At 43.7% G+C, this 10,501-nt stretch overlaps 1 protein-coding gene across 6 annotated transcripts in view; it reads right to left on the reverse strand.

Moving 5' to 3' along the window:
- Positions 1–2,737: 2,737 nt before the first annotated feature.
- The window catches only part of dot1l (DOT1-like histone H3K79 methyltransferase), a 29,409-nt gene continuing 21,645 nt past the window's right edge, over positions 2,738–10,501 (reverse strand). For 3 of the 6 annotated variants that reach the window (XM_015037738.1, XM_015037737.1, XM_015037740.1), the window contains exons 22-30: positions 10,286–10,432; positions 10,065–10,107; positions 9,386–9,601; positions 9,000–9,298; positions 8,672–8,877; positions 7,093–7,166; positions 6,324–6,998; positions 4,524–5,341; positions 2,738–3,373 (exon numbers count right to left, since the gene is read on the reverse strand). In XM_015037738.1, coding sequence (XP_014893224.1) covers positions 4,677–5,341; positions 6,324–6,998; positions 7,093–7,166; positions 8,672–8,877; positions 9,000–9,298; positions 9,386–9,601; positions 10,065–10,107; positions 10,286–10,432 — 2,325 coding nt within the window. In that variant the 3' untranslated portion in view covers positions 2,738–3,373; positions 4,524–4,676. Of the gene's footprint in view, positions 3,374–4,523; positions 5,342–6,323; positions 6,999–7,092; positions 7,167–8,671; positions 8,878–8,999; positions 9,602–10,064; positions 10,108–10,285; positions 10,433–10,501 lie in introns of all 6 variants that reach the window. The other 3 variants (XM_015037736.1, XM_015037735.1, XM_015037741.1) reach the window with 2 other exon arrangements.

Here is a 10,501-nt window from a genome sequence, read left to right on the forward strand (position 1 = left end):
TCCAAGGGAAAGCCCCGAGAGTCGGACCGGGCCGTCCGAAAAGCAACAAAGTGAGCTCAGGTCGAACATGTTGGAACCATGAAACCCTGCAGCACAACAGGAGGAGGGTAGGATCTATCAAAATCTGCAACTCTTTACTTTAAGTGAAGGAGAGCACCGTGCTGTCCGTCTGAATAGTAGTAATAAAACCTGACAGGAATCTGCATACACCATAAAAAGCATTACATGTAACTGCAATTGTATCAAACACCAAGAATAGGAAGAGAGAGAGAGAGAAAAAAAAATCCAAACAGCATCAACAATAATTACAAAATACCTCTCAGTGCTGGTAACAAATGGACTAGTCTCTAACTACGTCTGAAAATGACTTACTTCTGTTTGTTTAAACACTCACATGTGAGAACATCGGTTTACATGGGGAGTGCACAGGACAGGAGGTTTTGACTATAAAGCTTTCAATGTTCTTCCCTTAGATATGCACCGGTAAGAGTGGGGAGAAAGGAAACAAAAAAATTAAAACAGCACCCGCACGTAACTGAGCTTAAGTGTAATTCCTCTATAAGGTTTAAAAGGGAAGCATTGCTGCTCTCGATCATCAACACAAAGTACTTTACACCAGCATGTCTGCTCGCGGTCGCACAACACGGTCACTTGACAAAGTTCGGCCTCGTCACGAAGAGATCAAGAGACGAGTGTGGGAGAAGACGCCGACGTGGCGTTTTTATGCACCAGTAAAAAGATCTAGACAGTAAAAACTGAAGTGACGTTGCATTGAAACAGAAGCACCATTTCTTCCTTTCTCTTTTATTTTGTTTTTCTTCTGCAGAATCTGGGTCCAAAACCAAAGAAAACTAAGAGTTAAAAACACCTGATTAAAGTGATAACAGTTCTAGTGCTGGATTCGAAGCGTGTCCAAGCTACAGCACCGCTGTGTGTGTGTGTGTGTTTTAGCGCTCAAGTATGAACACACACACACACACAGTTTGAGTATCTAGTCCTGTTTTGTTTACATCACGAGGATTCAGGTGGTGCTACGCTGCCATGTTTAAGGTCCCGAGGTGGTAATGCTTTGCTCAGCTTGGCTTCAAGCCTCCTGTTTAACAGGCTGAAAATAAGGGTCAGAATGTGAGCACCAAACATCCCTCATTACTCTATATATACATTTATATGTATATATTGCATTTATAGCTATATACATATATATATTTATTTACTTATATAGATGTAAATAGATACATACTTTATAAAACTTTGATGGAGACTTACAACAACAAAACGAAATATAAAAACAGTGTGTCTTATTCACTGAGAGATAAGAAGCTCACTTCTGAGAGAAAAAAGCAGTCCGACTCTATATGAAAACCCTCTGTAGGAGAAACATCAACACCTATTTTACTCAGACTCTGAGGCAGCTACTGGAGAGCTTTATCATCATTAGGCGGCGTCTACTGCTGTACACTAGGCTAAAAACTTGAGACAACAGCATATTAAATATGAGAAAAGAAATGCCAAAGAAAATACGGCCTAACGAATGTCCCTGTGTAGAGCACCAAGTATTCAAATTGTTTTTTTGTTTTTTTTTGTTTGTTTTTTTCTGATTTCAATTTACAATAAATTAGATCAGGCACAGTCCAAACTTAGCACCATTGTTTTCAGACTGTGAGTCAAGTACACATCCACGCACGCACTATTGCATTCTACTTTGTCAACACAATTCAAAGTGAAGAACAAACACCAAGGCAAAAAGGAGAGACGGACAGCATAAATAATAATCTTCTGAATTATTCACAACTATACAGTTGGAGAATGAATCACATTCACAGTACATTGTTTACAAACAAATAATAATAATTAAAAAAAAAAGACAATTAACAATCAAACAAATGTGTGAAGGGAGTCCAGTAGTTCCTTGTGGTCACTGTAAATTTTTTTTTTTTTTGTTGTTGTTGTTTGTTTGTTTTCTTGCCAGTGTTTGAGGGTTTTGCATGTCTGTCTGTGTATGTGTGCGTGGTTGTTTTCACCAAGCGCAGCAAAGATAAATAGGGCAAAATTTAGCTTAAGTTCTGTTTTAAAAAAAAACAAACAAAAAAAACCTGGCTGCAGAAATGATTCCAAGTAGTAGTGTGACTTAATCAAACTGACTTAGAAACAGAAATCTTAATAAATAGAGAAGCTAGTTGAATTCTCTAATTCTGTACACCTGCTTTTAAGCTTTTTCACAAACTTCAACTAGACTCCGACAACGAGCCGCCGCTGCAGAGCAGCTGCCTTCTCAGAGAGCCGTGTGGCTTAGTGAATTTCATTTCCATTTCATCTTTTTAGATTGAAACATACTCGGCTGGTAATGTGAACCCCCAGGACTAAAAATCAAGAACATCGTTGCAACATCTACAGATGTTTTCCATACTTTTCATTCATTAGTTCAATTATTAAGAGGAGAAATGTCTGAACTGTGATAAGCATCACAAAATAAGCCTTGCTGATATGCTAAACGCTTGATATTAGATGAAAATACAGTCAATCACACCTCATTCCAATGTCTAATTTGACTCCAGCTGAATTTCAATTCATAATCAATGCATCAGGAACTCAAAATGATCTTCTCTTTTTTTTTTTTTTTTTTTTTGGTTTTTAGAAAACATATCAGGGTGTCAAATTACCCACCCAAGACTGGAACATCTGCATCCTAATATCCAGTGTGAAGTTAAACCAAATGATCCTCATCTTGCTTCTTGAGAAAAAAAAAAAAAATGAAACATGTACTCAACTTCATAGGGAAGAATGGATAAGAGAAGATGCATACAGCGAGGCAAAAGCTGCATGATATCTGAGCCCAGTTCAGACGACTGGCTCTGGGTTGTGTTTCAGTGTACAAACACACACAGACACACACACACACATACACACACACACACACACACACTCATGACGTGAAGCTTTGGAAGGAGTGTGGCATCTGATTCAGCTGACAGGATGTGTGCTTCATGCTGTGATTTTATTGGTCTAAAGGATTTCATTCCTTCCTTGTTATACCACATTCATATCTGAGCACCTTTAAGATGAAACTGATAATTATTTCTCTCTCTCCGACCGCTGACTTTCAGATTTTAAATCTTCGTTTAGCAAACAGAAACAAGACTCTCCACTGCAGATTCTTCTCCAGGTGACCACAGTGGTCCTTAGTGTGTGTGTGTGTTTGTGTGTGTGTGTGTGTGTGTGTGCGTTCGCGTGTCCCAGATTTTCCCCGTAAGAAGCCGGTCTTGGAGGCGGTTGGGTAGTGCAGACAGTTTGAAGCACCAGTAAATGAGGAGTGTGCCTTGGTCCACGCCTGGACAGTTGCATAGTTGTTGCTGAGGTAGTTTCCATCAATTACCTGAAACAGTTGCACACAGAAAACCACAGTCGGTCACTCAGGCCATTTCACACAGCAACAACAAAGCAGCGTGCTGTGCTTTGGGAGAGTCTTTGCGCCCCTTGAGCCCTTCTCATATTTAGTCACGGTACAAACACCAATTTAATGCAGCTTGCTGCAACTTTATGTGATAAAACAACGAAAAGTTGTGAATAACTGAAGTGGAAGGTTATCAAACATTTGAACAAATTAGCTGTTTTTTACTCAGGTACATGCAAATGATATCTAGTGCTTTCAAAAGTCACCAAACTAGTAAAAACTAAAGTATTTAAGCATAAATCCAACTGTTCTGCTAGAGAATGTTAGCAGAACCGGAACATGAAGATCAACGACCGGAGCCGACGGGGCAAGGATGGGTTTAGGTTCAGCACTTCTCATGTACTGGGAAGCGGCACAAAAGGCAGGAGGTTTTAGTATAAGTGTCTGTATTCATGCTTGTTCCACAAACAAGCCTCTAGTCAATAGGCGGCAGCAGTGCTGAGAAGAAGTAGCCTGCAACACAGGCACACTAAATTTAAACAGTGTTGCAAATTTAGCAAAAAAGAAAGAAAGAAAAAAATGCTACAAAAGTTGTATATCTTTCTAAGCTTATAAGGTTGACAAGCAACCAAAGCTTAAAGCTTTAAACAAGTTTTGAATGTTACTGTGTTTAATCTAGAAATGCACATCCCAGTGAATAATTTGTACTTTTCATCTAAAGAATCACACATTCTCAAGAGAAATGAGAGCAGGGATGGAGTCCAGACTAAGGCCAAGGCCGAATGCTAAGAACTTTGACAAATATTTCAGGACGTCGGCTGTCAGCATTGAGATACGTTTGTTACTCTGTGTGTCAAGTCCTTTGCGGGTTAAGTTGCAGCAAAACAACAAAAATGCATATCACGTTTTTCAGTTCTTATGTGCAAAAGAGTTTGAGAACCATGCACTTAAGTTACGCACTACTTTTAGGTCTATCACACAAAATCCTGTTAAAATACATAGATTTTTTTGCTGCAGCACCCTGACAAAACATGGAATGGTCAAGGGGTGTTAATACCTTAACAACGCACACTTTGAAATGATTAAAAAAAAACAAAAAAAAAACACCCAGGACATTTATTAGTCTTCTTACCTTGTTCATTCTGAACAACAGCTGGTAGAAAAACAGGGAAAACAGGTATCCTGTCTCTGTCTCTCTCTCCCTATCTTTCTCTATCCACCCTCTGATCGCCCTCCGCCCTTCCCCTCCTCATCCCCTCCTCCCCACTGCCCCTTGGCCCAAACGCTATCTGGGTCGGGAGCCGGGGATCTGGGCGGCGGTGTGGGGCCCATGCATGCCCTGAGTCCTCCACATGCTCCCCCCACCGCCCGAGACGCTCGGCGGTGGGGGCAGGGGCAGCCGGGGGGAGTAGTGCACTGCGAACGGACGAGACGAGGTGGACAGAGACGAAGAGGGGAGGGAGGGGGAAGCAGCGACAGTGGTGCAGACAGAAGTTGAAGCAGTGGAGGAGGTGGTGATGGAAAGCGAGAGAGATAAGTGTATTCGCTGGTGATGGAGGGACGGCTGGGGCAGACGCGAGGGGTGGAGGGGCTCTGACCTAGAAGACGGCGAGACGTCAGGGTGTGTGGAGGCTGAGGAGGAAGAGGACGAGGAGGAGGAAGGGACACTGTGAAGGGGTGGTGGAGGGGGCAGCGAGAGAGTGGGAGGGGAGGGGCTGTGCAGCACTGACTGCGTGCGGCTGTGCTGGGCCTGGGACAGCGAGAGTGGGGCAGATGAAGACACGGAGGTGAGGCGCGTGGGGGCAGGCGGCGCGGTGGTGTGCTGCTGGGTTTGGGGGGAGGCAGAGGAAGAGGAGGAGAGACTGAGCAGAGAGCTGAGGCCTCCAGAGGTGGACAGCGTCGCCCCAAACTGATGGGAGGACGCTGAGGGAACCACATGGTGAAAAATACCTGCAAATCACACAGCAGAAACGGGCGAGAGAGTGGAGAGCGGAAGAAGACAGAGCAGATGACAGCAGCGGAGAGAGCGAGGACAGGGGGACAAAGAGAGAAGCAAGGGCTGAGCCGGGTTGAGCACAAGCGCCAGGCAAGTCTGAGACAAGCAGGCAAAAAAATAAAAGCAAACAGAGTCAGTCCACTGCTAGCTGCAGAAAAACTGAGAGATTAGGGCTGGGGGCAAGAAATTTGAATTTTATCGCGATAATTTGTGGTACTATAGTGATGGCGATAAAAATAATACTACTTCACTTCTTTGTATGTCTGTGATTATTTTTGAAAAGCCTTCCCATTTGAAACGGGATTCTTCAGGACGCCGCTTACGTAAAGATTTACAGCAACTGCATTTTGTCACATCTTTCAGTTTACTGACATTTACTGATTCTCTCGTGGAACTAGCAGTGGAGAAAAATAACATTATCAATCATTTTGTTTTGTATTTAACATTATTTGAAATTCACCAAGTCAACAATAAATCAAAATCCTCATCACGATAAGAAGTTTTTCGCAATAAATGATAAACGATACGATAAACGCCCAGCCCTGTAAGAGATTAAATTAATTTACGGAGAAACAGGATTTAGTAAACTGACTCTGACACAAAAACTCAAATATATACACCCCGGGAAAATGACATGGGATTAAACGTTCAACTTTTGTTTTTGTCAATTGTTTTTGTTTTCTATTCACTTTTGTTACAGAATTCCTTCATTTGTTCCTAACATTGTCCCAGGGCGTTTCTAATTGCATCATTCAAGCAGCCAGTCCATGTAGGAAGCAAAGCAGCACAGAAAGTCTGTCATTCAGACAAAAAAACAAAACAAAAACAAAAACAGAGCAACGCTGTGTTCCCACTCACCTTTCTTATAAAACTAAGACCTCACTCTGACTGTTCCTACATTTGATGATAACCTGATAGATGATCAGTGATGCTCACCTCCTGCTGCTCCCCCTGCCAGCCCTGCGCTGGAGAAGCCGCCGAGGGCAGAGTGTCCGTTCACGAGCCGGGAGGTCCCGTTCACAGTGACACCCGTCTGGGCCCCGAACAAGGACTGCAGGACCGAGGCTCCTCCGAGTGGGAACTGGGAGCCCAGGTACTGCCCCATCGCTGACCCGGTGGTTGAGGACACCGCCACAGGGCTGCCCCCAACCTTCCCGCTCAGAATGCCTCCTCCGCTGCTGGCGGCAGCGGCGGCGATGAAGAGGTTCTGACTGGCCATGCTGCTGGTGGTCTTCAGCTCCCAGTCGCGCGGGCCCTTCTGCTTCTGAAGGACCTGCCGCTGGTCCGAAGCGGTCCCTCCCTGGACGCCGTTGCTGGCTACCGCCCACGTTCCCGTCTCCTGACTGAGGAAAGGGTTGGGGGTCATGTAACTGGAGGAATCCCCGTCGCCCCCTTTCCTCCCATTCTGCTGCTTGTAGTCCGAATCGGAGTCTGTGCTTCGGCTCGAGCCCCCTGTGCTGAACGGGGAGCCCCCCTGCCTGAGGTCCGAGTTGGGTTGCTTGGGGTCTGATATGGGGGAAAACGTTGATTTCCACTTGCTGTTTGAACAAAAGGACGAAGAGGAGGCCTCACTGCCTGTGCTGTTGCCACTGCTGCTACCAGATTTCCTTCCTGGGTGGAAAGAAAAGACAGTCGATTTCCTAATAACTAATAAAAGGCTACATGAGCAAAACGTTTCCCAAAGCGTGCGGTTTTCTCTTCTTACCTCGTTCCCCATCACCCAGTCTACCATGCCCATCTCTGCTCTCCAGTGATATAGTGGCTATTTTTCTTTCGATGCTAAAAGAGAAGGGACAAACAAAACAAGCATGAGCCATGTGGCACAACTCACACGATGAATTAAGAAGGTATACAACTCTGGTGAGAATTTAAACTTAACAATTTGAATGTCTTAGTTTTAGTGACAGACTTTTGACAATTTAATTTTTGGAAAATCTGGACTCCCCCCCCTCTCCTCCCTCCACCAATGCACTCCTTGGGTTTCTAAAGTTCAGAGTGATGTCAGAATGAACAGGGCGGCCATCTTGTTTGACAAGCGTGTTTCACTTCTTAAGTTTATTTGGACTTAGAATTCAGGTGAACTCTGATGGAATATGAGAGCCTGGTTATTTTATTTTGTTCCGAGAATAAATTAATAATATTACAAGAGTAAAGTTGTAACATCAGGAGAATGAACTACATAAAAAAAAAAAAAATCCCAAAAAGATTCAAATCAGGAATGTTGAGCATCCTGTGATACCATGGTAACGGTTTTACAGATAAGGATATACTTTATCTTTTCATACATTAGCATCAAATTGTTATTAGTATCAAAACTTTAAAACAACTGAAACAGACAGTTGTTTACATAAATAAAAGCGGACGAACCGAGCTACTTTAGGTCAGATCTAGATAATTGTAGAAGTCTTTTCTTTTAACATTAAAATGACTTTTCATGTAGTTTTAAGATGGTTGTTTTTTCTGGAAATATCACTGATTTCACTGCTGAAGCAAAAGCACGCTGAAGTTTGTTTGAAAGATTTGACAATGAAAAGCAGTCTGGGCAGATGAAGAGAAAGCTGTTTGGATTTCAGTGAACACATCATGCTAGGAGGAAGGCTGCTTCTGCTCATCTCCCCTAAATCACCAGAAGTCTGCAGATGGGAACATAAAGAGTGTGGCTGTGTTGCAGACTTCCTGTAAGTGAAGGAGGATGAATGAACCGACCAGGATATTCTCGATAAGAATATGAAGATGAAAAGTGTCCGGATTTCCGAACAACACAATAGTCCCAAAACAAAGCCAAGGAAACGCTACACTGATTTCAGAGAAAGACTCTGCTGGAGTGGCCCAGCTGGTAACCTGACTTATGTAAAATTAGAAATATAAGAACTGAAGATCAGAGTGCATTGAAAGGATCCCACTTCCTTTAGGATTTAAATGCAGTTTTTGTGGAAAAAATGGGTCAAAAATCACATCCAAGCAATGAGTGTGACCAGTTTTCAATGTAGATGTCTTAAAGTGCTCAGTAACAAGAAAAACATAGAAATGTTTTCACTTATTTTCCTTTTTTAAACTTTTAACCAGAACTGAATCATATTCAATAAAAAATAAATAAATAAATAAATAAATAAAATTCTAAAAACAATTATTTTCTCAGCAGAAGCAAACAAAAAAACAAAAAAAGACCTGGAGAAATAACGGGAAAAAGAAAAGATCTGCAACTAAACCCAGGACCAGGAAGTTATCTTGTAACAGATACAGTTCAGGCAACATTTGTGGTCGTTTCTGAAGCGCTACATTACCGGGAACTGGAGCTGTCGGGAGGATATCCTGAGTCCTCGTCGTCCGAGCTGGGAGTGGTCGAGTATCGACCGGTACCGTTGAGCTCCAGGGGGCGCTCTCTCTTCAAGACGGGGGGCTGGTCCAGGTCGGGACCGTGGGGGCTGCGGCTTGATTGTTCTGGAGAAGAAATGGCGGAGATTTCCAGAGGCTGGTTGATGTTGTTCACCTGTTCAGGTAAACAAGAAAAAGCTCTGTTAGCTCAGACAGACAATTTCATTTAACCGCTCAATCTGGCAACCACAGTATGAGGATTACAACTTCATGTTTCCAGGTGCGTTAGTGACTCGCCATGGAGTTGATGTTGAGTGGGGATCCTGATGAGTGGCTGTTGGAGCTGACCCCGGGGAAGGAGCGCCTCTTCGGGGATCCGCTGGCCGCCGCCCCGGTGGAGCCGCGTTTCCTCCTCCCGCGCCTCCGGCCCTCCTGAGAGCCGAAGCTGTGGGAGGATGACGTGTGTGTTGGCGTGTGTGCGTGCTGTGTGCTCGGAGACTGGTGGTGGTGGTTCCCATGGTTACTGTGGTATCCCTGCTTGGTCGAGCCAGCGTGATGATGAAGGCGTGATCCTCCAGTCACGCAGTTCCCGTTGCCTGACGAACAGGAAGACGGAGATGAAGACGGCGAGAAAATCTTCCTCGGCGGGTCGCCGTCTCGCAGCTCTGTGTCGGATTCCTCACCTTGGCGCTCCGCTCCGTCTTCAGGAAGAATCCTGGGGGGTCCGTCGGCATAGTGGAGCACCCCTCCGGTGCTCAGCGACGGGCTCTGGATGGGACCGCCTCGACCCATTGGTCCCGTCAAAGGACTGTTGCTGTGTGGAAGAGGTGATAAAGAAGCACCATTGTGGTCCTCAGGGTGGGGACCTCCATTCATTAGCCCTGAGCTACATGAATATCCTGCAGGGATGGAACAGTCTAAGGTCAGACCCAAACAAAGAACATATCTAAGACATTCTGAGTTTAAATAAGATATGCCACATCAGACTCAAGTTGATAAATACACATATAATTCAGTAAAAATCTGCTGAAGAACAGATTTGAGAGCTCAAAAACCTAAAAATCTAAGATTTTTCCAAGCTAAACTAACAGGTGGCACTGACAGCACTCTTCTTTGTATATGTTACAACAGAGTGAAGAAGACGTAACGTTACAAGTTTTTACATCAGCGAATTCTCTAAAAATTCCATCAGAGTAAGGACAAAAGATGTATAAAGATATTTTAAAACAAGTTTGTACAAGTTTTAGTAAGCTAAATGTCAGAAGGGCTATAAAGAAACATTTAGAAAGCGTGTAGTTATCAGTAGTTTAGCAACAAAACTGATTTATGGGCAACTCTGATTGATTATCGAATCCTCCTTACCGTTGGTCTGACCTGACTGAGACACAGGGCTGGGAGTATTTCTCTGAAATGGTAAAAGGCAGAAACAAATATTTAAACTGACTATAAACAGTAGCAATTTAACATGGAACCTAACCAATAACACAAATACTAACTATTTGAAAGTGAACAATTATTCACACTAAAAGTCGGGCAGAGATGTCTAGGTATTGTAATGTAGGAACTGTGAAGAGAAAACGTACAAGTCTCTCAGCCCGACTGGGCAGCACCACACTGGCCAGCGGAATGCTGACTGGAAGTTTACTGGGATGGACAGTACTCAGAGGGATGCTGATGGGAAGGCTAGTGATGCTGTCACCCTGAACTGACGGACTCCTCTCCTTACCGACCTGGAAAACAGCAAACAAGATCATTTTAGTTTCATTTACTAAAGCCAAATGCATTTATTTCAAAAAAAA

Source organism: Poecilia latipinna, unplaced genomic scaffold (assembly GCF_001443285.1).
Source record: "Poecilia latipinna isolate Pla-1442-1.1 unplaced genomic scaffold, P_latipinna-1.0 Scaffold418, whole genome shotgun sequence".
Lineage (NCBI taxonomy): Eukaryota > Metazoa > Chordata > Actinopteri > Cyprinodontiformes > Poeciliidae > Poecilia > Poecilia latipinna.